Source organism: Saccopteryx bilineata, chromosome 1 (assembly GCF_036850765.1).
Source record: "Saccopteryx bilineata isolate mSacBil1 chromosome 1, mSacBil1_pri_phased_curated, whole genome shotgun sequence".
NCBI lineage: Eukaryota > Metazoa > Chordata > Mammalia > Chiroptera > Emballonuridae > Saccopteryx > Saccopteryx bilineata.
This window is the reverse complement of record NC_089490.1, coordinates 400,516,077-400,542,038: the sequence shown is the minus strand read 5'-3', so window position 1 is coordinate 400,542,038 and position 25,962 is coordinate 400,516,077. Positions and strand designations below refer to the sequence as shown.

General features: G+C 54.7%; 3 protein-coding genes across 16 annotated transcripts; 2 read left to right on the top strand and 1 right to left on the bottom strand.

Moving 5' to 3' along the window:
• Window positions 1-7,168: 7,168 nt before the first annotated feature.
• On the top strand, window positions 7,169-14,126 carry EFEMP2 (EGF containing fibulin extracellular matrix protein 2). Of its 8 annotated transcripts, none has more exons than XM_066252075.1 (12): window positions 7,186-7,229; window positions 8,177-8,236; window positions 8,538-8,655; window positions 8,886-8,934; window positions 9,555-9,761; window positions 10,347-10,469; window positions 10,762-10,878; window positions 11,030-11,149; window positions 11,371-11,490; window positions 11,578-11,704; window positions 11,987-12,182; window positions 13,319-14,126. In XM_066252075.1, the coding sequence occupies exons 3-12, from the start codon at window positions 8,545-8,547 to the stop codon at window positions 13,478-13,480; spliced, it is 1,332 nt and encodes a 443-aa protein (XP_066108172.1). In that variant the 5' UTR covers window positions 7,186-7,229; window positions 8,177-8,236; window positions 8,538-8,544; the 3' UTR covers window positions 13,481-14,126. The 8 variants fall into 8 exon arrangements, with proteins under 8 accessions (XP_066108176.1, XP_066108172.1, XP_066108168.1 ...); XM_066252071.1 differs by lacking the exon at window positions 7,186-7,229 and adding an exon at window positions 7,262-7,587; XM_066252076.1 differs by lacking the exon at window positions 7,186-7,229 and adding an exon at window positions 7,262-7,617.
• A 127-nt stretch (window positions 14,127-14,253) lies between these two features.
• On the bottom strand, window positions 14,254-19,583 carry MUS81 (MUS81 structure-specific endonuclease subunit). 6 transcript variants are annotated; one of them, XM_066252065.1, is made up of 16 exons: window positions 19,356-19,583; window positions 19,132-19,261; window positions 18,827-18,945; window positions 18,232-18,330; window positions 18,059-18,127; window positions 17,811-17,896; window positions 17,127-17,267; window positions 16,847-16,942; window positions 16,638-16,759; window positions 16,448-16,545; window positions 15,754-15,870; window positions 15,565-15,660; window positions 15,257-15,385; window positions 15,077-15,180; window positions 14,507-14,590; window positions 14,254-14,417 (listed from the first exon to the last, which is right to left on the bottom strand). In XM_066252065.1, the coding sequence occupies exons 1-16, from the start codon at window positions 19,488-19,490 to the stop codon at window positions 14,351-14,353; spliced, it is 1,692 nt and encodes a 563-aa protein (XP_066108162.1). In that variant the 5' UTR covers window positions 19,491-19,583; the 3' UTR covers window positions 14,254-14,350. The 6 variants fall into 6 exon arrangements, with proteins under 6 accessions (XP_066108162.1, XP_066108163.1, XP_066108166.1 ...); XM_066252066.1 differs by having other exon boundaries at window positions 17,145-17,267; XM_066252069.1 differs by lacking the exon at window positions 17,127-17,267.
• Window positions 19,584-21,703: 2,120 nt separating this feature from the next.
• Window positions 21,704-25,344, top strand: CFL1 (cofilin 1). Of its 2 annotated transcripts, none has more exons than XM_066252081.1 (4): window positions 21,704-21,937; window positions 23,823-24,130; window positions 24,405-24,481; window positions 24,691-25,344. In XM_066252081.1, the coding sequence occupies exons 1-4, from the start codon at window positions 21,719-21,721 to the stop codon at window positions 24,801-24,803; spliced, it is 717 nt and encodes a 238-aa protein (XP_066108178.1). In that variant the 5' UTR covers window positions 21,704-21,718; the 3' UTR covers window positions 24,804-25,344. The 2 variants fall into 2 exon arrangements, with proteins under 2 accessions (XP_066108178.1, XP_066108177.1); XM_066252080.1 differs by lacking the exon at window positions 21,704-21,937 and adding an exon at window positions 22,488-22,886.
• The last annotated feature ends 618 nt before the right edge of the window (window positions 25,345-25,962 follow it).

Here is a 25,962-nt window from a genome sequence, read left to right as displayed (position 1 = left end):
AGCTGGAGGGGATGAGAGGGTGGAGCTACAGAAACCACAAAGGGGAAACCAGGCTGGCAGGGGGAGGCGGACCCCTCAAGCAAGAGGCATTTGGGCTTTTTTGTCTCGCACAGCCTCTGCCTGCCCACTCCTCCACCACCACACCTTTGTCTTTATTCCACGGAGACTCTCTGCCCACCCTGTTCTGGGCAATTCACGGGTGACAGAACTGGATCTGTCATTAAGGAGACATCGTAAGAGGGCAGTGACAGAAAGCCATCAGTACTGTGACAGGTAAGCCCAGGAGGCTGTGAGAGCCACAGGACCCTGACCACTGAGTGTGGATGAAGGGAGGTCACTGCTCCCTGGGAAGCACTCACTCTTGCTCATCCCGCAAAGCTTAGCTCAAGGGTCACCTCCAAGAAACCTTCCTTGCTCTCTATCCTCTGGCGTCACCTGCAGCCCCTTAAGCCCCTGCTGAGGCTGCGCCCACTTGGCATCTGCCTTCCAACCGCACAAGGAGTCTGAGGCCCACAGTGCGGCTGAGCACAGAGCAGGCTTGGTGGGTGTTGATGACTGAACAGTCGGTCAGGGGTTTTAAACAGGAAAGTGCAGGGGGCGGTTCCGGCCTCCTTTGGTTCCACATTCCTGTCACAACCTGGGTGCAGTTGAAGGGGCAGAAAGATAGGACTGGCATCTCAGACAGAGCCAGGCCAAAGCCTCTGAGGTCAAGGGCTGGGTTGAGGCGTTAACATCTGTCGCTGCTGCCTTTGTTCTGAGGGGTTCTCAGGCTGGAACTTTCCCTGATGAGCCTTCAGGCTGAGAACCATGCCCCCAAAATGAGAACCTGTGCCCAAGATCGAAGATGGGGGAGAATAAAACTGGCTTTCTAGGGGTTCCATGGGCTAGGACAGAGGAGAGGGGAGGAGGGCTCTGGTTCTGGGATTCATTTACTCTTGTGCTCACTACCTCATTTCTTCATTCATTAGGAATCTGCTCTGTTTTACTATACCACCCCCACTCACACCCCGGACAGCAAGCCAAAGGACTCTTCTATTGTGAAAAAAGAGCTGTGCAACCTCTATTAAAATTCAGTACAGCTTGACCAGGAGGTGATGCAGTAGATAGAGCGTTGGACTGGGATGCAGAGGACCCAGGTTCGAGACCCCGAGGTTGCCAGCTTGAGCACAGGCTCATCTGGTTTGAGCAAGGCTCACCAGCTTGAGCCCAAGGTTACTGGCTTGAGCAAGGGGTCACTCGGTCTGCTGTAGCCCCCTGGTCAAGGCACATATGAGAAATCAATCAATGAACAACTAAGGAGCCGCAACGAAGAATTGATGTTTCTCATCTCTCTCCTGTCCTGTCTTGTCTGTCCCTCTCTCTGATTCTCTCTCTCTCTGCCACAAAAAAAAAAAAAAAAAAAAAAAAAAAAATCAGTATAGCCCAACCAGGCGGTGGCACAGTAGATAGAGCATAGGACTGGGACCCTGTGGACCCAGGTTCGAAACCCCAAGATCACCAGCCTGAGCATAGGCTCATAGGCAGGACCCCATGGTCACAGGCTTGAGCCTAAAGGTTGTTGACTTGAAGTCCAAGGTTGCTGGCTTGAGCCCAAGGTCGCTGGCTTGAGCAAGGGGTCATTGGCTTAGCTGGAGCCCATGATCAAGGCACAGATAAGAAAGCAATCAATGGCCCTGGCCGGTTGGCTCAGTGGTAGAGCATCGGCCTGGCGTGCAGAAGTCCCGGGTTCGATTGCCGGCCAGGGCACACAGGAGAAGCGCCCATCTGCTTCTCCAACCCTCCCCTTCTCCTTCCTCTCTGTCTCTCTCTTCCCCTCCCGCAGCTGAGGCTCCATTGGAGCAAAGATGGCCCGGGCGCTGGGGATGGCTCCTTGGCCTCTGCCCCAGGCGCTAGAGTGGCTCTGGTCGCAACAGAGCGACGCCCTGGAGGGGCAGAGCATTGCTCCCTGGTGGGCAGAGCGTCACCCCCTGTTGGGCGTGCCGGGTGGATCCCGGTCGGGCGCATGCAGGAGTCTGTCTGACTGTCTCTCCCCCTTTCCAGCTTCAGAAAAAAAAAAAAAAAGAAAGCAATGAACAACTAAGGTGCTGCAATGAATAATTGATGCTTCTCATCTCCCTTCCTGTCTGTCCCTGTCTATCTGTCTCTTCCTCCCTCTCTCTCACTTAAAAAAAAAAAAATTCCATAGAGAGGGGCACCTGCTCTGTGGTTCTAGACCCCAGTCATATGCCCCAAGCTAGTCTTGGACTGTGTGTGACCTATGACTAAGGCCTCATGTGTCAGCCCGCAGAGCTGGAGTTCCAGTCTGGGTACCAAAGAGGGTATCATGAAATCTGTCTCTGTGATGGTGGGGGCTGTGGAAATTTGGGGGAGGAGAGTTTGGGGTTGTGGAGCTGGATGGCCTTCTTCTTTGATCCACTACTTTCCTCCCTTGAATGTGAGTTCCATGAGGCCATGAGATTTTTTTTTTTTTTTTAAATTAAGCAAGAGGCAGGGAGGCAGAGAGACAGACTCCTGAATCCACCCCGCAACCCCTGTCTGGGACCGATGCTCTGCCCATCTGGAGCTGCAGCTCTGTTGCTCAGCAACTGAGCTATTTTAGCAACTGAGGTGAGGCCATGAAGCCATCCTCAGCACCCATGGCCAACTTGCTCAAACCATTTGAGCCATGGCTGCAAAAAGAGAAGAGAGGGGGAGGGGGAAGAAGCAGATGGTCACTTCTGTGTGCCCTGACCTGTAATTGAACCAAGGACTTCCACACACCAGGTTGATGCTCTATGGCTGAGCCAACCGGCCAGGGCTGAGGCCAGGAGAGTTTAGTCTTTTTTAATCGTTGTGTCCTTGGTGCCTAGCATAGAGCCTAGTTGATGGTTGCCACTCAGTAAACATTTGTTGAATGAATGAATGAACTTCCCTCACTCACTCAGCACACTCATATGTCCATTCACTCTCTCATCTTGCAAATACAGAGCTCCTGGCAGGCACCCTGTAGGAGAATGGTGAGAGATTAGACTGCCCTGAAACAAGTCTTTGGTGTGGACTTTGGAATGCCAAGTCCTGCAGGGGCAGAATGCTGCCCTGGCAAACACTGATAAGATTGTTTATAGGAAACAGCTGATTCCTATAGCCATTTTCCTTCATACCTGAAAGGTTAACATCCTTCTCTGCACTTGAATCCATTCTAGATTAATTTGACCCAGGTTCTGCTAATTTGATTGATGATTAAAGAAACGAACAGCTTGACCTGTGGTGGCGCAGCGGATCAAGCGTCGACCTGGAATGCTGAGGTTGCCTGTTCAAAACCCTGGGCTTGCCCAGTCAAGGCACATAAGGGAGTTGATGCTTCCTGCTCCTCCCTCCTTCTCTCTCTCTCTCTGTCTCTCTTTTCTAAAATGAATAAATAAATAAAAATAATTTTTAAAAAAAGAAACGAATAAATACAATGAGGCTGCAGAGACCTGGGCTGTCAGTCCTAGAGGCTGGGAGTCCCCTGTACCCATCTTTTCTCTATGTTGTGTCTGTGTGTTTTTTCTTAAGTCCTGCAGCGCCCTCCTTTTGAGTACACCCATTGCTGAGTTGGTCTTGGCACACCCAGTGAGGGCTGGACAATGGACCCAGGGGCCACAGGGCTCACTGCCTGGGAGGAGCTCATGACTTCATAGGAGAAGGACACCAACCAAGATAAGGCCTTGTGAACCACTGCATAAGGCAGTTGTTCTCAAATGTTTTGAAGTCAGGCACATTTAAAATCCTACAAATAATTGTAGGTGCACTATATACAAATTTCTGAGAAATATGTTATAATAATTAAAGTCAAATATTAAAGAAAAAAATATAAAGTCCAAGCGTGCTTTTATGGTCATTAAACAAAATACGACAAAATTAAATTTATTCTGACATTAAAAAACATTTTTATGTTACATTTTTGAGTTATGCTTTTTAGAATTTGTAAAAAAAAAGGGGGGGGTTAAGAAAGAAATAAAACAACAAAAAAGTTACCTTTTTATATATATAGATACATTCTTAGTAAGATTTAGTAAATTCGGCAGCTCCTGGCGTGAATGTATTAAGTTTTTCATTCTTGTGTTTATGAGAAACATGAGCCTAATGTGTCCTAGTGATTTCTTCAATGTTTGGGCAGATATTTGAAAGGCAAACTCTCATTTTCTTGTCAATACATCAAATAATTCCTCTCTTTTTACTCTTAAGAATTCCTCTCTGTGTTGAGGGTAGAAAATCCTAATTCACATAAATAGGATGTTGAAAATTATAGTAAAACATTCAAAGCTTTTTTAGATATTGTCACATATTCTTCTTTTATAGAAATCCAAAAGGCTTCAAGAGACAATACCTTATGTTTAATCATCAATCCAAAACCCCCACCATACATATCATCTTAACTTTACACCAAACAAAGGATAGAAGAAACTTACCTCCAGTCTTTCTGGGGAACATGGGGAGTAGTGTAAACAATCCAGCACCACAGCTTAACAGCCTTTTGCAACCTAATCAGGCAAGTGAGGTGAGGGGTTTGGGCCAACTGTCAGTTTATATTTCTTTTTTTTTTTTTTAATTTTATTTATTCATTTTAGAGAGGAGAGAGAGAGAGAGGAGAGAGAGACAGGGGGGAGGAGCTGGAAGCATCAACTCCCATATGTGCCTTGACCAGGCAAGCCCAGGGTTTTGAACCAGCGACCTCAGCATTTCCAGGTCGATGCTTTATCCACTGCGCCACCACAGGTCAGGCTAACTGTCAGTTTATAGCCAATTCCCCACACCTCTGTTCCCCAAAAATCTAAACTCCAGCCCTGGCCGGTTGGCTCAGTGGTAGAGCATCGGCCTGGCGTGCAGAAGTCCCGGGTTTGATTCCCGGCCAGGGCACACAGGAGAAGCGCCCATCTGCTTCTCCAACCCTCCCCCTCTCCTTCCTCTCTGTCTCTCTCTTCTCCTCCTGCAGCCAAGGCTCCACTGGAGCAAAGATGGCCCGGGCGCTGGGGATGGCTCCTTGGCCTCTGCCCCAGGCACTAGAGTGGCTCTGGTCGCAACAGAGCGACGCCCCGGAGGGGCAGAGCATCGCCCCCTGGTGGGCAGAGCATGGCCCCCTGGTGGGCGTGCCAGGTGGATCCTGGTCGGGCGCATGCGGGAGTTTGTCTGTCTCTCCCCCTTTCCAGCTTCAGAAAAATACAAAAAAAAAAAAATCTAAACTCCAAAAACCCTGTTGGATTTTTGGTCCCCAACAGGTACATATTTCTCTGGAATACCATAGGGTGCACCTGGAAATCTTCTAGGGTGCACCAGTGTGCCCTGGCACACACTTTGAAAACCACTGGCAAAGGGATGAAGGCAGGGAGAGTCATTAGGGTCACAGAGGTGGAGAGGAGACACCTCGGAGTGGCAGGTACACTCAGGCTTAATAAAGATGGAAGTTCAGGTCCAAGTCTGAGATACCAGCTGTGCACCCAGCCATTGCCCTGTGGGCCTCTGTTGCTCATCTCTAAGTGTCAGTGACAATTCTTTTTTTACAGAGACAGAGAGTGATTCAGAGAGAGGGATAGACAGGGACAGACAGACAGGAACAGAGAGAGATGAGAAGCATCAATCATTAGTTTTTCATTACACGTTGCAACACTTTAGTTGTTCATTGATTGCTTTCTCATATGTGCCTTGACCGTGGGTCTTCAGTAGACAGAGTAACCCCTTGTTGGACCCAGCAACCTTGGGTTCAAGCTGGTAGGCTTTTGCTCAAACCAGATGAGCCCGCGCTCAAGCTGGCAACCTCAGGGTCTCGAACCTGGGTCCTCTGCATCCCAGTCCAATGCTCTATCCACTGCACCACCACCTGGTCAGGCAGTGACAATTCTTTTGACTGAAATGACACTTTGTGGAGCACCTTTAACCCTAGCACAGAGTAGGTGTTCAAATGGTGGGTCCTTATTGTTCTACTATGGGGAAAAGAACCCCAAGGGTCTTGGAGTCAAGAGGGACTGGAGTTCAAATCCTGTCTGTACCACTCTGGCTGTGCCTGGGCAAATCTCAGGCTCTCTCATCTGTGAAATAATAAGAGTAACAAGGGCATCCCTTCCTTGGCTTGGCAGGGCGATTGCATGAGGGTACACGCTGATGCCTGGAATAGGTTAGATCTTGATATTCAAGCACCATTATTTTTAAATAACGGCTTTATTAAGTATATAATTCATCTACCACAAAAATCACCCTTGTAAGTACTATTCAGTGGTTTTTAGTGTATCTGCATAATTGTGCAACCATCACTACTATCGAATTTCAGAGCTTTCTCATCATCCCCAAAGAAACCCCACACCCCTTAGCAGTCACTCCCTATTACCCTTCCCTCTGGCAAACACTAATCTAGTTTATCTCTCAATTTTGCCTACTGTGGCTGTGTCACATAAACAGACCATGTGGCCTTTAGTGTCTGCCTTCTTTCACCTAGTGTATTTTCAGGATTCATCCATGTGGTAGCACATATCAGTTACTTATTCCTTTTAATGGCTGAATGATATTTCATCATTTTTTTTATCCATTCATAAGTTGATGGACATTAAATTATTTTTACATTTTGGTTCTTATGAATAGCATTGCTGTGAACAGGGTATACAGATTTTTTGTGTGTGTGTGGACATATTTTCAATTCCCGAGTATATACCTAAAAGTGAAATTGCTGGGCCATGTAAAAATCTGAGGACCTGACAAAATTTTCTCAAAGTGGGTGCGTCTTACATTCCCACCCACATTGTATGAGGGTTCCAATTTCTCCATATGCTCGCCAACACTTGTTGATGTCTGTCTTTTTGGTTTTAAACATCTATTATTTTTAGCCTCCTCACCCAAGCAGCTGGGAAGGATTTGGGGGGGGTGGAGACACTCTCCAGTTCACTTTGAACCAGGGCTCACCCTCTTCCTAGGAACGTCCCCTATTAGGGACACCCCCTCCCCGGGCGGAACTGTATTTGGGGCGATCGTGAGGATAAGCGTGGTGGGAAAGGGAAGGCAGGGCTCAGCAGTTCCCGCATGCCGACTGCCGGAGGCGAGGCGGGGGATCCCTGGACACGCGGCCCTTTCCCGTCTGGCTCCGCCTGGAGACGTGGGCAGGGAGAGGCCCCGCCTTTTCCTGGGAGCTTCTCCGCCCAAACTCCTCCCCCGAAGGCGCTCCCTTCATTTGCCCGAGGAGGTGGAAACCCCGGTGGGACAAGGGTGATACGAAGCCCAGGAAGGTGCTGACACAAGACCCTGACGTCCTGCACACCCAAGTTTGGTCCTGCCTTTCCAGGGGCTTCCATTCATTCTGGGCCAAAAGGCACCCGCCCCCAAACTCGTAGCTTCGAAAACGGAGGGCTGGAGGAGTGAAGGGAACATCTGGCTGAAGACAGTCCTGGGGATGAAGGGGAGAGTGGACAGAGATGAACATCACTGGGCTTGGAAGCGTCTCATTCTCGGGCGAGGGTATAGTGACCCTGAAGGAAGTTTTGAGTGACTGTTCGGAGCACAGAATATCATTTTGAAGAGCCTAGATTGAGGGCCTGAATGGCATTCTGGAGGCGCAGAAAGCGTCTGGGGTCCGGACATTAAGATGTGAGCGCAGAGGCCCGGCCGCGTAGCTCGGTTGGTTAGAGCGTCGTCCCCATTTGCCGGGGTTCTAGGTTCAGTGGTCGGGGAACGTAGGGGAATCAACCAATGATTACATGGAGAGGTGGAAGAACAGGTCGGTGTTTTTCTCTCCCTCGACCTTCCTCTCTCTATAAAATCAATAAATGTTTCTTAAAAAGATGTGGGTGCATAGGATGGGGGCGCAGATTAATTAGGTAGGGTCTAGATGCGCAGTATGACATTCTGGGGTGCACAAAGTGAGGGTCTGGGGGCTCTGGGTGAGTCGGGGAACCTGACAGTAGGGCTAATGCCCCCAGGATCAGGCGCTAGGGGACCCTGGACCAGAGCCGGGAGGCGGCTTCGGGCGGCGCCGCGGGGGACCGGGTGGGGGCCTGCGGCCGGCAGGGGCGGAGAAGCGGGGGTCGGGGTCCCTCCCCCTGGCGCGGGCTCAGGAATCCGCCGAGGGGCGGGCGGAGGCGCCGGGGTGGGCCGCACCGCGGCGGGCGGGCGGGGGGCGCTTCCTGGGGCCGCGCGTCCGGGGAGCTGCGCCTTCTGTCCGTCCGTCTGCCCGCAGGCACTGCCGGAGCCAGCCGAGCCGCCGGAGCCGCGGGCCGCGGGGGCGTCGTAGGCCCAAGTGAGTGGCCGTCCGTGGGGGGAAGGGCACGAGCTGGAGTCTCGGCCCAGTCGGCGTCAGCGAGGAGCGGCGAGGCCCGCGCTCCTCCGCCCGCGCCGCTGTGGGACCGGGCGGGGGCGGGGCGGCCCTCGGCGGGTGGGCGCCGAATCCTGGCCTGCGTGAGGAGTCAGCCTTCAGCTCCGAGGTGGCTCTGGGGTCCTAAGTGCGGTCCTGAGCGGGAGGGGCCAGGGCTTTGAGCCCTGGTACAAGGAATGGGGGTGCCGTGGCAGAGGCGCCCTGACCCCTGCCCACCACCTCCCAGCCCCAGGATGCTCCCCTTCGCCTCCTGCCTCCCCGGGTCTCTACTGCTCTGGGCGCTGCTGCTGTTGCTCTTGGGGGCAGCGTCTCCCCAAGATTCGGAGGAGCCCGACAGCTACACGGTGGGGACCGTGGGGCCACGGGCCTGGGCTGGGCTGGGCAGGGACGCAGAGACCAGGATCCTGGGGTGGCTACTGCTGGGGAAGATTCTCCCCTCCCCTGGTTGGTGGAGCAACTGGGGCCATTGTTTGGAGTAGTCCCGGGAGGGCGGCTAGGCTCAGGGCCCTGGTCTTGGCCTGGCCAGTTGGAGGGGACAGGGGATGAACGCTGGCCACCGCTGGTCCCCTTGTAGGAATGCACAGATGGCTATGAGTGGGACCCTGACAGCCAGCACTGCCGGGGTGAGTGTGTCTGGGGGACGGACCCACCCCCAGGAACCGGGAAAGGGATTGCAACCCCAGTTCCAAGAGCTGCAGCAGGAGGCCAATGGCCTGTCCTCTGCCCAGCTCCGCTTTGCCAAGGCCAGCTCTGGTTCTCTGGGGGCCAGCTCAGCTAGGGGTGGAGAAGCCATTCAGGCCCCTCCCTCTCGGAGGAATCCAGGACATCCTGCTCCCACCTCTCAGTAGGCAGGAGAGTCACAGGGCATTGCCCTGAGGAGCACCTTCTCTAATCACTTCTACACAGCTGGGTCCTGTCACAGCCCAGGAGGCCAGTGTTTTCTGGGGTGGGTAAGGAGGCCCGTACATCACTCTTGGGCTGAGCCAGGGCCAAATCTTTGGGGAGGGATAGAGACTCTCTTAGTGGCAAGAGAATGGGGGTGACTAGGAACAGCCACCCCACCATCAGCCCTGGCAGGCCCTGGGGAGGGGTCCTGGACAGGCAGCCTTAGCTTGTTGAGTAGAGAGGGAAGTCCCTGCCTGGGTCACACAGCTTAGAGAAGGCCGAGCTGGGCTCCTGCCTCCCACCCCCTCCGTGGCCAGCCCAGGAGACCCGGCTGTGCCCAGCAGGCCCCTCTCTGCAGATGTCAACGAGTGCCTGACCATCCCCGAGGCCTGCAAGGGGGAAATGAAATGCATCAACCACTACGGAGGCTACCTGTGCCTGCCCCGCTCTGCTGCCGTCATCAACGACCTGCATGGCGAGGGACCACCACCACCAGTGCCCCCCGCTCAACACCCAAACTCCTGCCCTCCGGGCTATGAGCCTGATGAGCAAGAGAGCTGTGTTGGTAAGGGTCACCCTCATTAGAGGCTTCCAGTCTTCCTACCAGACTCAGAGCTTAGGTTCCTCCCTTGCTCAAAAGCCTCCTCGGAGCACAGGGATAACATCTGGATCCTCGGCCAGACCCTCACTTTGTGTGGGGTCTGCCACAGATGGCCCCAGCTCCTGTTCCACTGCCCTAGCCAGCCTCTGGGACCCTCCCCTCCATTGCTGCAGACACACTGCAAGAGCTCAGTGTCTTAGACTCCGCCCCCATGCCCCCTCCTGATCTGGCCCGATTCCTAGGCACCATGGGCCTTGAAGAAAGGCCGTGGAATCAGTGCTCTTATGAGTATGGGTCGGACCTTGTTTCCTGTGCCTCCCTAGCACAGGCTCTCACAGGTTAGGGATACCTTTCCTGTTGGCTCCCAGTCTGGTGTACTGTTATTTGTGCTTTTGGGAGGGTCTAGTCCATGTGTTCCTGTTTTGGGGGTGCATCACCCACATACCCTTGTGAGTGGTCCCTGGCCTGTGTGTCCTCCAACATTGAGGTGTCTGTCATGTGGGAGGGTGCGTGGCCTCCCGGGAAGGGGCTGAGTGGTGTCTCCTGCAGATGTGGACGAGTGTGCCGAGGCCCTGCATGACTGCCGTCCCAGCCAGCAGTGCCACAACCTGCCTGGTTCCTACCAGTGCACCTGCCCTGATGGCTACCGCAAGATTGGGCCTGAATGTGTGGGTGAGTCCAGGAGTGGCCTTGCTAGTTCTTTTCCATGCCCCTTGCCTGGCTCTTACCCTAGTGCCTGATCCCCATCCCATCCCACCTCAAGGCTTCACCATAGGCCACTGCCACCGCTGTCACCAGATAGCACTATATGGGTATATGTGTGAGTGCTGGCTGACCTGGCCTAGCCCAGCCCCCAGACACAGATCAATCAAGACTATGGGTGGTGAGGACTTGAGTCCCAGGCAGCTTGGGCCCCACTGACTTCTGCTCTCTGCCCTCCTTGCCCTCCTGGCCTCCATCCCAGATATAGACGAGTGCCGCTACCGCTACTGCCAGCACCGCTGCGTGAACCTGCCTGGCTCCTTCCGCTGCCAGTGTGAGCCCGGCTTCCAGCTGGGTCCTAACAACCGCTCCTGTGTGGGTGAGGCTGGGCGGGGCCGGGCTCTTGGGTCCTGGGCAGGGTGCTGTGGGCTGGGGAGCTCCCCTCCTGACCAGCCCAGGTGAACAGGTGGAATGGGAGCTCTGGGCTGCTCCTTGGCTCCTACTCCTCCCATTTCTCCTGGCACCCCCAGATGTGAATGAATGTGACATGGGGGCTCCATGCGAGCAGCGCTGCTTCAACTCCTACGGGACCTTCCTATGTCGCTGCCATCAGGGCTATGAGCTGCACCGGGACGGCTTCTCCTGCAGTGGTGAGCTCCGCCCTGCCAAGAATTCTTGCGTTGGTCCTCCTGTGCCATGTTGTGCCTCCTGCCACGCAGTCCTCCACTTGATACCTTTATGCCCTATTCATTCTGCACCTGTTTACCTCCTCAGAGCTGGCTGCACTGAGCTTCACATGGGGCTGGGCTCTCTGAAAATATCGGTGGGACATTACCCTTGAGCCCAAGTCCTCATGACCCCTCTCCCTCAGACATTGACGAGTGCAGCTACTCCAGTTACCTCTGCCAGTACCGCTGCGTCAATGAGCCAGGCCGCTTCTCCTGCCACTGCCCGCAGGGCTACCAGCTGTTGGCCACACGCCTCTGCCAAGGTACAAGTTGCCCGGGTGGAGTGGGCAGGGTGGTGTCAGGGGTTAATGGCCTGATGTCCAGTTTCCAGCCCCTCTCCCCTGGCACAGACATTGATGAGTGTGAGTCTGGTGCTCACCAGTGCTCTGAAGCCCAAACTTGTGTCAACTTCTATGGAGGCTACCGCTGTGTGGACACCAACCGCTGCTTGGAGCCCTATGTTCAGGTATCTGACAAGTAAGTCAACTTGATGCCACCCTCCCCTACAACACACGCGCATGAGCGCGTGAGCGCGCGCGCGCACACACACACACACACTCTCTACAACTCCCATTGGGTTCTGAGGCTGGCTGGTGTCTATTAAGGCTGGCAATTGCCCCGTCACCTGATGGGAATTGTCCTTCATGACAACAACGCGCAGTTATACGAGATCCTTTTGGCATTCCTTAATTTTGGGAGTAGGCTAAATTTGGGAAATGGGCTAGGATCTCATCCATATACCCTTCTTGGGGCCCCTAGTCGCTGCCTCTGCCCAGCCTCCAACCCCCTATGCCGGGAGCAGCCCTCGTCCATTGTGCACCGCTACATGAGTATCACCTCGGAGCGGAGCGTGCCCGCTGACGTGTTCCAGATCCAGGCCACCTCCGTCTACCCCGGCGCCTACAACGCTTTTCAGATCCGTGCCGGAAACTCGCAGGGGGACTTTTACATTAGGGTAAGGCTTTCCCCCGACCCTTCCCCTCAAATGACGTGCATAATCCAAAATTGAATTCCAGGAAACCTTAAGTGGGAGATTCGGTTATGCCACCATGTCCCACCTCTTCTCAAAGCCCCACCCCTGGGGAGGCAGAATTTCTGTAGAAAGATAGGGGTGTTTTCAATTTCCTTGGTACATAGTTCAGATAATTTTAACTCAGACACTGGGTTTTAAGTCCCTTACTGATTTCTGTATCTGACCCCAGTTTCTTCACCTTTAGAACAAGTGACTGACATGAGAGGCCTTCCGAGGTTACAGGTAGAGCCCATGAAAGACAAGCAAACGCAGAGAGGCAGTGGGGGTTGGCGCAGGGGCCTGGGGTCAGAGAATCAGCTCTGCTGGTGGAACTGTGAGGAGGGAGGGGTCCGGATGTGGCTCAGTGAGAAAGGCACAGGCTGAGTGTGGTATCAGTGCTGGTTTTCTCTTTCTGAAATGGAAAGTTCTGTACAAGTCTGCCTGTTCCAGGTCACCAAAGGCCCCACCACTCCCCTAAGTCTCACTCCTGGCCCTGAATCATCAGTTGTCCCAGGTTAGACAATAGAACTAGCTAACCTGACCAGTGGTGGCGTAGTGGATAGAGCATCAACCTGGGATACTGAGGTCCCAGGTTCAAAACCCCAAGATAGCTGACTCAAGTGCAGGCTCATCTGGCTTGAGTGCAGGTACACAGGCTTGAGCATGGGATCGATCCCATAATCACTGGTTTGATACCATGGTTGCTGGTTTGAGCCTAAAGGTCACTAGCTTGGCTCGAGCCCCCAGGTCAAGGCACATACAAGATGCAATCAATGAACAGTTTAAGTGATGCAACTTGAGTTGATGCTTCTCATCTCTCTCCCTTCCTCTCTCTCTCTCTCTCTCAAAACAACGACAAACTAGAAAGGGGGCAGGGCACCATTAGAAGATTTCTGAGGGCAGAAGCCAGGTGTAGGAGATGAGATGTTAAAGATGTCATAAGTGACAGACAGCCCAGGGTCACAGCCAACTAGTTGTGGGTGCAAAACATGGGGATGGGAGGTGGTGCTGGTGGAGGGTTCTGGCCCGCAAGTTGACATATTCTACATGTCCCCCCCCCCCACCTACTGTGCCCGCAGCAAATCAACAATGTCAGCGCCATGCTGGTCCTCGCCCGGCCCGTGACAGGCCCCCGGGAGTACGTGCTGGACCTCGAGATGGTAACCATGAACTCCCTCATGAGCTACCGGGCCAGCTCCGTACTGAGACTCACCGTCTTCGTGGGGGCCTACACCTTCTGAGGAGTGCGGCGGGCTCTCAGGGAGGGGGAGGTCCCCATAACCGAGGAACCTGGGGCTCAGGGATGACCATGTTCTGCTAAAAGGGGAGATGCTATTGTGAAGGGTAGAGAGAGAAAGGCAATAAAGGGAGAAAGAAGGAGTCTGGTGGCTGAGGTGGGTGGGTAACACTGTAGTGAACCCCAGACTGGGAAGGGGCCAGGCTTGGGGGAGGCGGGCCAAGTCTACCTACAGCAGGGGTTGGCTCAGGCTGAAGGGATCCCGCTGACAGAAGTTGGGAGCTCTGTCCCCAAGGCTGGGCTTGGTCTATATACAGCAGGCATCGGAATCGCCTGAGAAGGGAGGCAGTGATATGGCTGCAGACTCCAGGTTCCAGTAGAAATTTGGGCTTGGCTGGTTTGCAGGGAGCCTGAAAAACCCTGCTCTAGACAGCACCAGGAAGCCCCGGGTTTCAATCCTACCTGAGCCTCAAACTATCAGTGTGGACAAGCCCTAGTAGCTCCCTAGGCTTCGGTTTTCCAATCCATAAATGAGGCAACTGGACTGTGCTTTTCAAACTTTTCTTTTCCAAGCTACAGAACTTTATCAAAGGAAACTGTATTTGGTCAGGGACCCTCTGGTGACATAAACAAGATTCAAAATTGCAACACCTTACCGACTCCATCTCCTTGCCAGTTTTAGTGACCCTCAGGAAATCCCAGCGTCCCGAGTTTAAAAATCACTTGGATATTTTACAAGGCCCTGGGGCCTGGCGTCTCCTCCATGACACATAAAGCTGCAGGCACTTAGATTTTTATTGTAGCCCAAAAAATTCTTGTTAAAAGGCTGGCTAGCCTGGAGAGATGGGGGCCTGGGTCAGTCTTGTGGCCGAGCTCAGGTCAGGGGGCTGCAGCTGCAGTAGAGCTGGGACAAGGTCCTGCTCAGAGCGGGCCCCAGATTCCTGCACGCAGAGAGAGGCTGAGGGTCAGGTCCTGGATCACAGCAGCTTCGGCCCCAGCCACTCCCTCCGGGTCCTGTCCCCTGCCTTACCTCTGTAGTCGCCCACACTTGACAGTGCTCAGCAGCATCTCCTGTTCCTTGGGGGTGGCACAGGCATCATAGGCAGCGAGTAGACTGGGGATGGGATGGGGCACTGTCCCATTGTCAAGCCTTACAAAGGCTGACATCTGAGCAGTTTGGGCCAGAGTCATGAGAGACAGGCAGGAAGGGGTCAGCACTGGTTAAAAGAGTCAGAACCACCTGTGCTTCCTGAACCCGGCATTCAAAGCCCTGTACCATCCCACTCATCCTCCCTTCCTGCTCTTGCAAATGTTCTCCAAGTTCTTGGCCCAGTCTTCATGACCCGACTCCTCTGCTGCACCAGGTGGGATGTTTCCCTGTCTCCTGTGGGCTCCCCCAATGCCTGAGATACTGTCTGGCCCTGGCGGGCACTGTGTCCTTCACCCAACCTCCATGAACCCCCCAAGGCTCAGCTAAGTCTGCTCATCTCGGCCTGTACAGTCCTCACAGAACCAGGCCCTGCGCAAAGCATAGGTTGAGCTGAATTCCATGCAGGGAGGGTAGGGGCAGTGGACCCCTCAGGGGCTCTGTGGGGCCTACCTGGCGGGGGTGCTGTACCGATCCACCAGGGCTGCCGCCTTCTCCCCACTCACTCCTCGCACCTGCATCAGCTGCCGGGCAAACACCTCCCTCACGGACTGGGCCTGGGTCAGGGGAGGACTGTATTAATGGTGGTCTGGGGCTGGACCACATTAAGGGAGATCTGATCAGAGGTAGTACCTTGTTCTTGATGGCTCCCATATTGAAGTCATTGAAAGTGAGGAGTGAGCAGAGAGGCTTTGTGGAAGGCCCAGCCCCTGATTTGGGGCCCTCTGGAGTTCCCCACGGGCGACTCCGTAGGATATGGCCCTGAGGGGAGAAAGGACTGAAGCCAGGCCAGCGCCCTAGGGGAAACCCCCCAGCCAGTCCTTGTTGGATTCTAAGCCCCACTGGGCCAACCTGAGAAGCAGGGAACTCACTCAGCTTGTCTTCCTTAAGGAAGCACAGGGCCCAGGGAAGGGACCAGTGCTAGATGTGCACCTGCTCACCTGGTAGAGTCTCTCCAGGCCCCGTGTCAAGAGGGCCAGGTAGGCAGCTGACTCCTTAATGTCTGCTGTACGCTTCACAAAGAAGCCATCGATGACCTGGGGAAGAGGACCCAACAGAGGGAGGTAGATCCTGGTCTAAACCGTGGATCACAAGGTCCCTACCAACCTGGCCCTGCCCTCCCAGGTCACCTGAGTGTTAGTGACAGCCTGCAGCAATGTGCTCTCAGGAAGGCTGAGGTTGTGCACTGAGCCATGCTCCTCCACCAGGTACACTCGGTGCGCCAGGCCACAGCGCTTCAGCCGGAACTGGGGAAGCAGAGGTAGGGGGAGACAGGGTCAGGCCAGGATGCCCCTGTGTTAGGCCATCTATCATGTCACACTCAACATCCTCCTGGGACGCTGGGCACACCAATGCTATTTCTCATCTTCGCTAGTCTTCCTACCTATCTTTGTTTGTTCATGCTGTTACTCTTGCATGGAAAGCCTGTCCACCATCTTTAATAATGCCCATTCTTCAAGCCCCCCTCAGCCTATACATGGTCTCTCCAACTATGGGATCAGCCCAGGAGCCAGTACTGAGAGACAGTGGTTCCACTCCTGGAACTCTGGGCTTGTTTATACAAGACTGCAGGGGCCAGACACTCCAGGGGTCTTTAATATGCCCCTCAACCCAGCCAGACACCCTGTACACCTGCTGTGTCCCTGAAAAGGCCTGAGGATTCTGTTCCCAGGGCTGCCCTGAAGCGGCTCTAAAGGGGTATGGCTGGAGTTGTGGAGCTCTGCCTTGCGGCTACCCAGAAGTGACCCCTGGATTCCTCTTGGTTAAGAGGGAAGCCCCAGAGCAGGCAGGAAGTAGGAGGTTCAGTAAGGCTGGTAGAGGAACCTTCTGCTCCCGGAAGCGGCCATCGATGATGCTGCTACATAAGTCATCCAGCCGCTTGCGCTCCACGATGTGATCCAGGACTAGTTCTCCAGGTCTTGCTGCCAAGAAGCCGAGAAGGGTCCCGTTGGCTCACATCCCTTCACCCACCAGGCCCTGCCTCTGTCACCATCTGACTATCCACACCCCTCACCAGGGTCTCTGGGCCTGGTTTCCTGTGCTACCCACACGAAGTCCCCGACGTGCAGTTTACGCACAGTGTGGGTCACGTGCAGCCGCTGCAGCTGGCGGAGCAGCTCTGGCCTGTGCCCCATCCTGGAATTGCAAGGTGGGAAGCTTAGGTCAGAGCAGGCCACTGACACCCCCCAGCATCATCTCCCTACTTCCCCTCGCCTTACTCACCCCTTGGCCTCACCAACATCCACACACAACAGCACCCTGTACTCTCCGGGCCTCAGCTCCAGGGACGGCTGCTGGACACCGCCTTCGCTAGCACCCCTGGAGAGGGGGATTGGTGTGTGAGGCCAGAACCCCAGTGCCAGGGCAGTTTCCCTTCAACCCAGTGGAAATGGGGCAGCCACAGCTCAGCTGTAGGTGATGAAGATAGGGGTGGGGTATTGGCCTCATTTTTGGGACTCCTGCTCCCCCTTTCCTTCCACCCCCCTCCTCTCCTCCTCCTCACAGCTCAGCTGAAGCTGACCCTGGTACTTCCGGTTCCTCCCCAGAGGGCTCCTCTGTTCTGGTGCCCACATTCAGTGAGCTCAGGCCCTCTGACTCAGCCAACTTCTGGGCTAGCTCCAGACCCTCCTGGGTCAGTGAGTACCTGGTGGGTGGAGGAAAGAAACACAGATCTTCCTTCTTCACTTGTATCTGGCAGGCTTTCCTGTCTCCCCCCCTCCCCCCTTGGTGGCCCTGCACAAATAAGTCCAGTAGCTTCCACCCAATGCCCTGAGCTGTGTTCTTGCTCCTCAGATCAGCTTCCTCTAGACCTGCCCAGGGCCATTTCTCAAGTCTGTAATAAGTACATCTCAAACAAACTTTCCGTCCTCCTAACTTTGCTTATATTGGTACCTCCTTCCTGGAATGTCTTTCCTGCATCTCTACCCTCTGAATTCTAAGATGTGTCAAATATCATGTCCCCAGCCAAGCCCTTCTATTTCTCTAATAACCTGGGGCACCTCCCCATGCCCTTCCCTGTTCAGATCCTCCTGGTATTCCCACAGTGTAGACTCCTGGGGGTAGGGCCTCTCTTTCCCAATTTCAACACTTTGAGGCCTAGGAATTGCTGAGTGAGTACAGGCCCCACTCAGAACATCATGTGTAGTAGTCCCTCCTTGCCCTCTGCATCCTCTGTAGTTGGTCCCACCTGGCTGGCTGGTGTGTCCCGAGGACCAGGTTCCTGTGGAGGAGGGAGCGGAGAGCTGGCCAGGGTTGAGATCTCCTAGGGGCCATCTATCCACAGGGGAGAACACTGTCAGAAAGCCCCTGGTGCTACCACGTGTCCAACTCCCTGTGCCCAACACCACTGCTTGCTCCCAAGAAGGACAGCCTCTGGTGGGCTCAGGGTCAGATCCAGAGCCACTTGGCCCCATCCTTCTCCACCTCAGTGCTCACTCTGGGAGACTCCTGGGCACATCTCTGCAGCAGCTCCTCCTTGGTTAGAAAGCTATGACCACGAGGACTCTGTAACCAAGGCAGAAATGTAACGAAGTGCCTGGGCTAGTCTCCTCCAGTGGCCTATGCCCCACTGCCTTGGTTCCCAACTCCAGGTGTAGCCAGACACTCACCAGATGTTCCTTGTAGAGCTGCAGCAGTACTGCACGTGCGACTGAGTGCCGAGCAGGCCAGTAGCTTCCAGAGCCTCCACCCTGGGGCTGAGCTGGAACCTGAAAGTACAGAGGGTTTGGAACACAGGAGCCAGGGAGCCGTGCGTTGTAGACTGAATCCCTGGCAAGGCTGAGGTTCTCGTTCTGTCTCAGCAGGCTGCATGGCCCTGGAGGAGTCACCCAGCTGCCTCTCAACTTCCATGTCTATAAAATAGGCCTTATTATGGGATAATCCCCTGCAAAGCTGGGATGACTAGGTGGAGTGTGGGGAAGTAGTGCAAAGGGTTTCATTCAGTCTCAGTTCCACCACCCACTGGACACAGATAGTAAGACAAGAAAACTCAGGAACGACAACCCCCACAACTTACTGGGCTTGTCCCCCTAAATAGCTTGATCATGGGACTCTCCCAGCTGATTCTATTATCAATGACATACACTCATCTTCAGATGAGCAACTGAGTATCATAAAGAACAACTCATGTGCCCAAGGCCAGGCATCACTGGTGGGGAGATCTGGACTCAAGCCTGCTAAATCCCCCAAGTAAGACAATCTTACTCCTGATGCTCCCAGTTTCCCTCGCCCTCTCCTCCCTGGCATGGAAGAGTCCTGGACTTCGGCATGTGGCCCTTCCGGGGCTGGACTCTTTGCTCCAGATGAATTTGGGGCATGATCACCTGCAGGAACAGAAAAGACCAGGACCCCATGGAATTCAGCAGGTGAGGTCAGGGACGCTTCCAGCTCGTGTGGTAGCTGTCAGCAGTGAGGCTCTGAGAGCCAGTCACTAACAAGTCCAAGGACAAAGAGCAACTTGAATCGGAGTGGGAAATTAAGGCATCCCAGGTGGTGCCCCCAGCGCTCACCGCCGGACGATCGGTGCTGCTGCAGCCGCTGGTCCAGCATCCGGCAGAGACTGTCTCCGAAATGCCGAAGAATCTTAGCTTCTTTGCCGCTGCGCAGAGGCAGTGGGTAACGCCGGAGTGAGCGCAGCGCCTGGCGGGGGTAGACGGTGCGGTACCGGGTCAGACCAGATCTGGTCGTCTGGCTCCGCTTGCACCTGTCCCCATCAGGTCGGGCCAGGACTCACCTTTTGAAATACGAATTGTGTGCGGCGCCCCCTGCTGGCTGCCTCGTCCCGCCACTCGGTCAGCCAGCGTACAAAGAGCGGGTTGGGGCAAATCGGCAGCGGGCGTTTCCGGCCCAGACGGACCGGCGCCGCCATGAGCCCCAGGACTGGTCCTTTGGCGCCTCACGCCGGTGGGACTGGGACGCCGCCAGTTCTGGACAAAGGATTCGAGTACCTGGCTCAGACGGGGTAAGACGGGACCTCTCCAGATCACGTGGTCCGACAGGCGGCACTATCTAGTCACTAGATTCTAGTGGATAGCCTCCCGCCGCCCTGTCCCTACACTACTCTTAAGGGAGAATACTGTCTCTACGGCCTTTCTCCCTCCCCGCCCCGCCTTTCCCCTCCCCTCTCCTCCCAGCCTTTTAGACGCGCTCCTCAGCCCCCCCCCCCCCACCGCCGGAGTCTCGACCCGCCTCTTCCTCCCACCACAGATTCTGGGTCTTCTTAGTGCAGGCGAGAGAAAGGGAGATAGCGCCCCCTGTGCCTGGGAGGGCTGGCCGGGGCGGTGCACCATCGAGTAGCCTGAGGCTGCCAGTCTCAGTCTCTCCTTAGCGGAGGCTGCTGGAGACCGGGCTTTGGAAGAGCCGAAGGGGTGAGGGAAGAACAGGTGCAGGTCTATTCGCAGGAGAGAGATCTAGGAAGGTGTGTAGGGGATAAGGACACAAAGGTGACGCAGGAGGAGCTGAAGGACCCTCCTGGGAAATGATCCCGAGCTCAGGGTGGAGGAAACGACACAGGGCAGAGGGGGAGGGGTGCGAAGTCGGGGACGGGCAGGGAAGGCCAAAGGACGGAGAAGGGGAACAGAGGACAAGTGGAAGGGGGCCGGGTAGGAGGTGTTGGGCATCCTGGCAGGTGGTGGGGGTGGCTGAGATCGGCAGGTAGTTCGATTTGGATGAGCAGGCTGGTGTAAGAAGCCCGGACAAGGGTGGAAGGGAACAAACACTTCGATGTTTCAGTGACTCATTGGAGGTGAGACCCACAGGGAGGTTTAAGGTGAAATCTAGGCAAAAAGGTCCCAGGTTGAGGGACATGTATCAGGGACTCGCCAGGGAGTTGTAATAGACCCCAGCAGTTATACCGGAAGTCGTGAGGTTCTGGTCTGGGTCCGCCGCCCGTTCAGGCTCCGCCCAACTGCGACCTGCCTACCCTAGCGGCTAGGGCCTAGCCTACTCAGAATTCCCGCCTCCCTCACGACGATGCCTTATAAGGAGCCTCCAGCTAGCGTTCGGGTTGGACCCGCCCCCTCTAGTCTCTTGCCCTAATAAGGACATCTAGGGCATCCCGCGGCTAGGGGCGGGCGGGAGCGCGTCTCCAGAGTAACTGCAATATTCCCCTCCCCCTCCTCGTTGCTCTTGGAAACTCCAAGGCTCAAAAAAGGTGAAGCCAGCCTCTTCTGGCAGGGTCGCTACGAGCTGTAGCCTACACCTGGGGCTCCCGGTAGCTCGGTTGGTGGGCGGTGCGGCTAAACGTCCCCGACTACAATTCCCGACATGCTCTGCGAGGTACCCCACTACAGGTGTCACTCCCCAGATCAGGGAAATCGGGCTTCCATTTTTTTCAATGGCCCTAATTCCCTTGTTTGCGACCGTTTTTCATGCCCGCACAGCGTGAGGCCGTAGTCATTGTTTGAGGCCAACAAAGTTTTCCACCCTAGGTGTTTGGGGTTTGCTTTTTCTGGAGCTATGCTCCCAGAATTTGTCTCAACTTTTGCAGGTATTAACTATATAACTGGTTATCGACTCGAGAACGAGATTCAAATCTGATTTAATATATTTCTTCTTTTCGCTATCTAGTAAAGGCATATAATTCTTGAATGCACAAATCTGTTTCTCCCTTTATTGTCTCGTGAATTTGCCAGACATTTAAAACAAGAATAAAGCTCTATTTTCCAAGATTTCCTTGTAGTCTTTCCCTTATTCCTTCATTTTATTTTACTGAGGTTGCATAAGGCCTCCTCTCAGGAGACAAGAATGGCTTTGAACATAGAGGGTGCTCAATGAATGTTTATTAGATTGAAGGCGCCTTATACTTGCAGATTCTCCTTGCTCAAGGACTGGATTCCAAGCCAATGAATTGTTGCTTTAATTCAGGAAAGAAAATACTAACTCAAAAATTTCAGACAAAAGGACCCAGAAAGTGCCAAGATGGATCTTAGCAAAAACAGTTTCGCAATGGAGTTAATAGCCGTGAAGTCTGGGTTCATTTTCTGGTCTATTACCAAGCGCCGGGCGCTGAGGCCTTGCTCAGCTAGAGCGTTTCCACGACCAATGGGCGTGCGCTCCGTGCCATAGCCCCACCTCTCTCGGACTACATTTCCCCGTATGCAATGTGACCAGAGGACGACGCAGGACCTCCGGACTTCATTACCCATCCGCCCGCAGCGGGAGCGCCGGAAGCCCGCCCCGCCCCTCATTGTGCGGCTCATACTAAACGGAAGGGGCCGGGAGAGGCCGCGTTCAGTTGGATCCCAGCAGCAGCTGCAGCGGCTCTTGTCTTCTAAGGCTCGTCTTGCTGTCTCCTTTTTCGCTTTCGAAAATATGGTGAGCGCAAAGCCAATGTGCCTGAGGGGAGGCAGCTGCGAATCGGTCATCTGCGCGCGCTGAAGGGAACGAGGGAGCGACGTGGGTACCCCCTCCCCCAGCGCCTGGAGCGGGATGAGGGTTTCGTGCGGAGGGGCGGCCGGGGCTAGGATGCGCGTGCGCGCCCGCGGGCGTCGTGTAGGGCCGGCTCGAATGTCGCTCGCGCGCCCCCTGGCCTCCCTTCCCCTCCCCCACACTGCTGGTGCGCCCGCGCAGACACCGGCCGTGGGGGAGGGGTCCGGGCGCGCGTCCACTCGCCCGCCCCTCGCGGAGCAGCCGGGGTGGTGCGCTGCCGCTGGACCCAAGTGAGTCGGTTCACGGGGACGCGCGCTCGACGGGAGCACGCGGTGTCCAAACGCAGCCTGGGGACGGCGAAGGAAAAGCGCGCGAGCTGTTTTGGAGCGCGCGCCCCACCCAAGGGCTGTTCCCTCCTGGCGTCACCCTCCCTCGGCAGGCGGGTCTGTCTCGAAGCAGGTGGTAGAGATGTCTGCACCCTGGAGGGGCGGGGGCGGTGCGGCCAGCGAAGATGCCGGGGCGACGGGTCCGGGCGCTGGCGTCTGGATTAGCTGTTTGCACCGCGGGCGCGGAGCGGACACTGCAGAGGCTACGATCCTCCTCCAGAGCGAGCGAGCCCATAAAGCGAGCTGGGTTCTCGACCGGAACGGCACAGTCGGGCGGCGCGTGCGCACACGCTCAGGCCTGGCCGCTCGGCCCGAAGCCCTGGATGAGAGCGGCCGTCGGCTTTCCCGGATGGGGGCCTGAGGGTGGAGTCGAGTTTAGGGAAGTGACCCAGGCGGGCACCGCCCGGAAACCACCCCACCCCTGTGTGCGATTCGTGGGCTGCGGGAACCAAAGGTCGTGTAACTCTCCAGGCTCGAGCCCGAAGCCGAGAGGGCTGATATGCCGACCGGTAAAAGCTTTTCCTGGGGTTTGAGACCCGGGAGGTGCTGCTGTTTGTGGCTGGGTGGTTTCTTTCGCGGAGGAGGCCCAACCTAGCTGATCTTGCCCCGCCTACTCCGGAAGTGGCTGAGTCACGTGGCAGGCTTCCTCTGCAGTTCCGGGACGGGGGCGGGGCGCGGCAGATTTAGTGGGGGACCGTCGCTACGTTACTGGATGTCCCCCAGCACGACCCATAATAGCAGTTTAAAAAGCTCTCGAGTACTGTGGGCACTTGGGTTTAGCTTGTTTACTTCTATCAGTGATCTCTAAGTCTGCTTTTTTTTTCAGAGGACAGGGAGCAGTGTTGTAGGGCCATAATCAGGTGTTGTAATTCCTTGGTTGTGGAATACTCCTGCAGAGAAGAGGATCATTTGTGTAATAACTGCACTGAGCATTTCTGTTGAACTTGATAGAACTATTGAGCACCTTTGGTGTCTTAATTAGCATTATTGGGTCCTGGTTCTTTTTAGAAGAGATGACTGTGATGTGGGTGTCTGTATTTCCTTCTCTCTGAAATTCTGGGTCAGAACGAAAAACCTAAAGCTGAGATTGAGCACTCAAGAGTGAAATGAGTTAGGAGGATTCTATGTTCATCTCTTAGTCAAGGCTGTTTCTCACAGCCCTTTAATTTTTAGCTTGTAGGATGTCAAGGGGGGGAAGAATATGCTAAATTAGGTAATCAGCTCTTCCATGGCTGCCGTTCTGGGGTTGTGTCCATCTGGTTTTGTGACAGTAGCTTGGGTGGGAAAATAGGGTTACTTGTTTTGGGAAGAAGATTACTGATCCCTTGGGGCTGAGGATTATGCTGTGTTGGCATCCAGATGGATCTTCTAAGAAAACAAAGGAAGGACTTAATGGGAGAGTCCCAGAAACCTTTCCTTATGAGGTATGTGTGGCTTGTCCCCAGGCCTCTGGTGTGGCTGTCTCTGATGGAGTCATCAAAGTGTTCAATGATATGAAGGTGCGTAAGTCCTCAACACCAGAGGAGGTGAAGAAGCGCAAGAAGGCGGTGCTCTTCTGCCTGAGTGAAGACAAGAAGAATATCATTCTGGAGGAGGGCAAGGAGATCCTGGTAGGTGATGTGGGCCAGACAGTAGACGACCCCTACGCCACCTTTGTCAAGATGCTACCGGACAAAGACTGCCGCTACGCTCTGTATGACGCAACCTATGAGACCAAGGAGAGCAAGAAGGAGGACCTGGTGTTTATCTTTTGGTGAGCTCCTCCTGCAGGCACTTCTTCATGTCACCTGTCCTAGCTCTGCCCCACCCCCCTTTCTCAAGATGGGAACTCTGGCTCCTTAAAAAAAGGAAAACAGGTGTGTGTTTGGGGTGGGGGGGCATCGTAACAGAACACTTATCAGTGAGGAAGTTGATAAAAGCTGGAATAGTAGGGGCCAGCTCATAAGTTTTATTGAAGTCATCTATAGCTTGAGGATACTTCCTAGATTTGGAGGGGACTTCGCTACAAGTTCTCTATTTCTCTCCAGGGCCCCTGAGTCTGCACCCCTTAAAAGCAAAATGATCTATGCCAGCTCCAAGGATGCCATCAAGAAGAAGCTGACAGGTAAGGGCCACACTGGTCATGCCACATGCACTTTGCTCAGGCCTTGGCTGCAGGGTGGGGTTCCTTCCCCTCCTCTTTCCTGCCTGTTCAGAAGGTAACCTTGTTCCTGCCACCTGTTCTCACTGGCTCCTTCCCAGCCATAATCTCCCTAACCCCAACCACCATACCAGTGTTTGCTGCTCACATACACTCCCCTTTCTTTCCCACAGGGATCAAGCATGAATTACAAGCGAACTGCTACGAGGAGGTCAAGGACCGCTGCACTCTGGCAGAGAAGCTGGGGGGCAGTGCTGTCATCTCCCTGGAGGGCAAGCCTTTGTGAGCCCCCTCCAGCCCCCTGCCTGGAGTATCTGGCAGCCCCAGACCTGCCTGTGGGGGTTGCAGGCTGCCCCTTTCCCGCCAGACCGGAGGGGCTGGGGGGATCCCAGCAGGGGGAGGGCAATCCCTTCACCCAGTTGCCAAACAGCCCCCCCACCCCCTGGACCTTCCTCTTCCCTCCATCCCTGACGGTTCTGGCCTTTCCAAACTGCTTTTGATCTTCTGATTCCTCTTGGGTTGAAGGAGACCAAGTCCCCCCCCCCCCAGGCACCCCAGTTTGGGGGGGGCCTGTATTTTTTTTAATGACACCCCAGTTTCCACCTGTGGCTCCCCTTTCCCATGCTGCCAACTTCTAACCGCAATAGTGACTCTGTGCTTGTCTGTTTAGTTCTGTGTATAAATGGAATGTTGTGGAGATGACCCCTCCCTGTGCTGCCTGGTTGCCCTCCCCTTTTCACCTGGTCGTGGCCACTCTTAGAAGCAGGACCAGTTAAGGGACCTTCAATTTAAAAAAAGAAAACACAACAATAAAAAGGCTCACTTAATACGATGTTTGATTCAAGTTTGGGGCCCAGGGGACCTTGTCGGGAAGGTGGGTTAGGGGAATAAACATCATCTCTTCTCTAAACCCATCTCCAACCAGTCTTCACACCCTCATCTGGCCCAGTCTCCCTTCTGAGAGGTGCCACTCATTCTATTGGCACCAGGTTGGCCATTTAGGAGGTAGCTGAGCCAGGGAATATCGGCCTGGGGCCCTCCAGCAGATGGGGCTCTGTGCCTGAATTGCTTTTTTCTTTAGCCTTGACCCTGGTGGGCAGCAGGGCAGTGAGGCCTCTTCTCATTACCAGATGTGGGCTGAGAGTACATGTCACAGGTTACCTTGAACTACTTTCTCCACTGTCAGGGTTCTTTCAGGTCCTTTCTCTACCTCCCTTCGTTGGCTGACTCATTTATGAGGGCTGGGTTCTGTGGCTGCTGTGAGTCAGAAGCCAAGGTGAGCCTTTGGTCTGCTGCAGATATGGCTGGAGTCCAGGGTGGGGCTAGCCAAGTGGGGCTCAGGACTTCAGACCCAGGTGTCTTGGGCTCTTCCTGTGTTTAACCAAAGGGGTGTTGGCTAGAACTTCGAGCCTTCTGCCAGCATTGTTATAGGTTCTTTCCAGCCT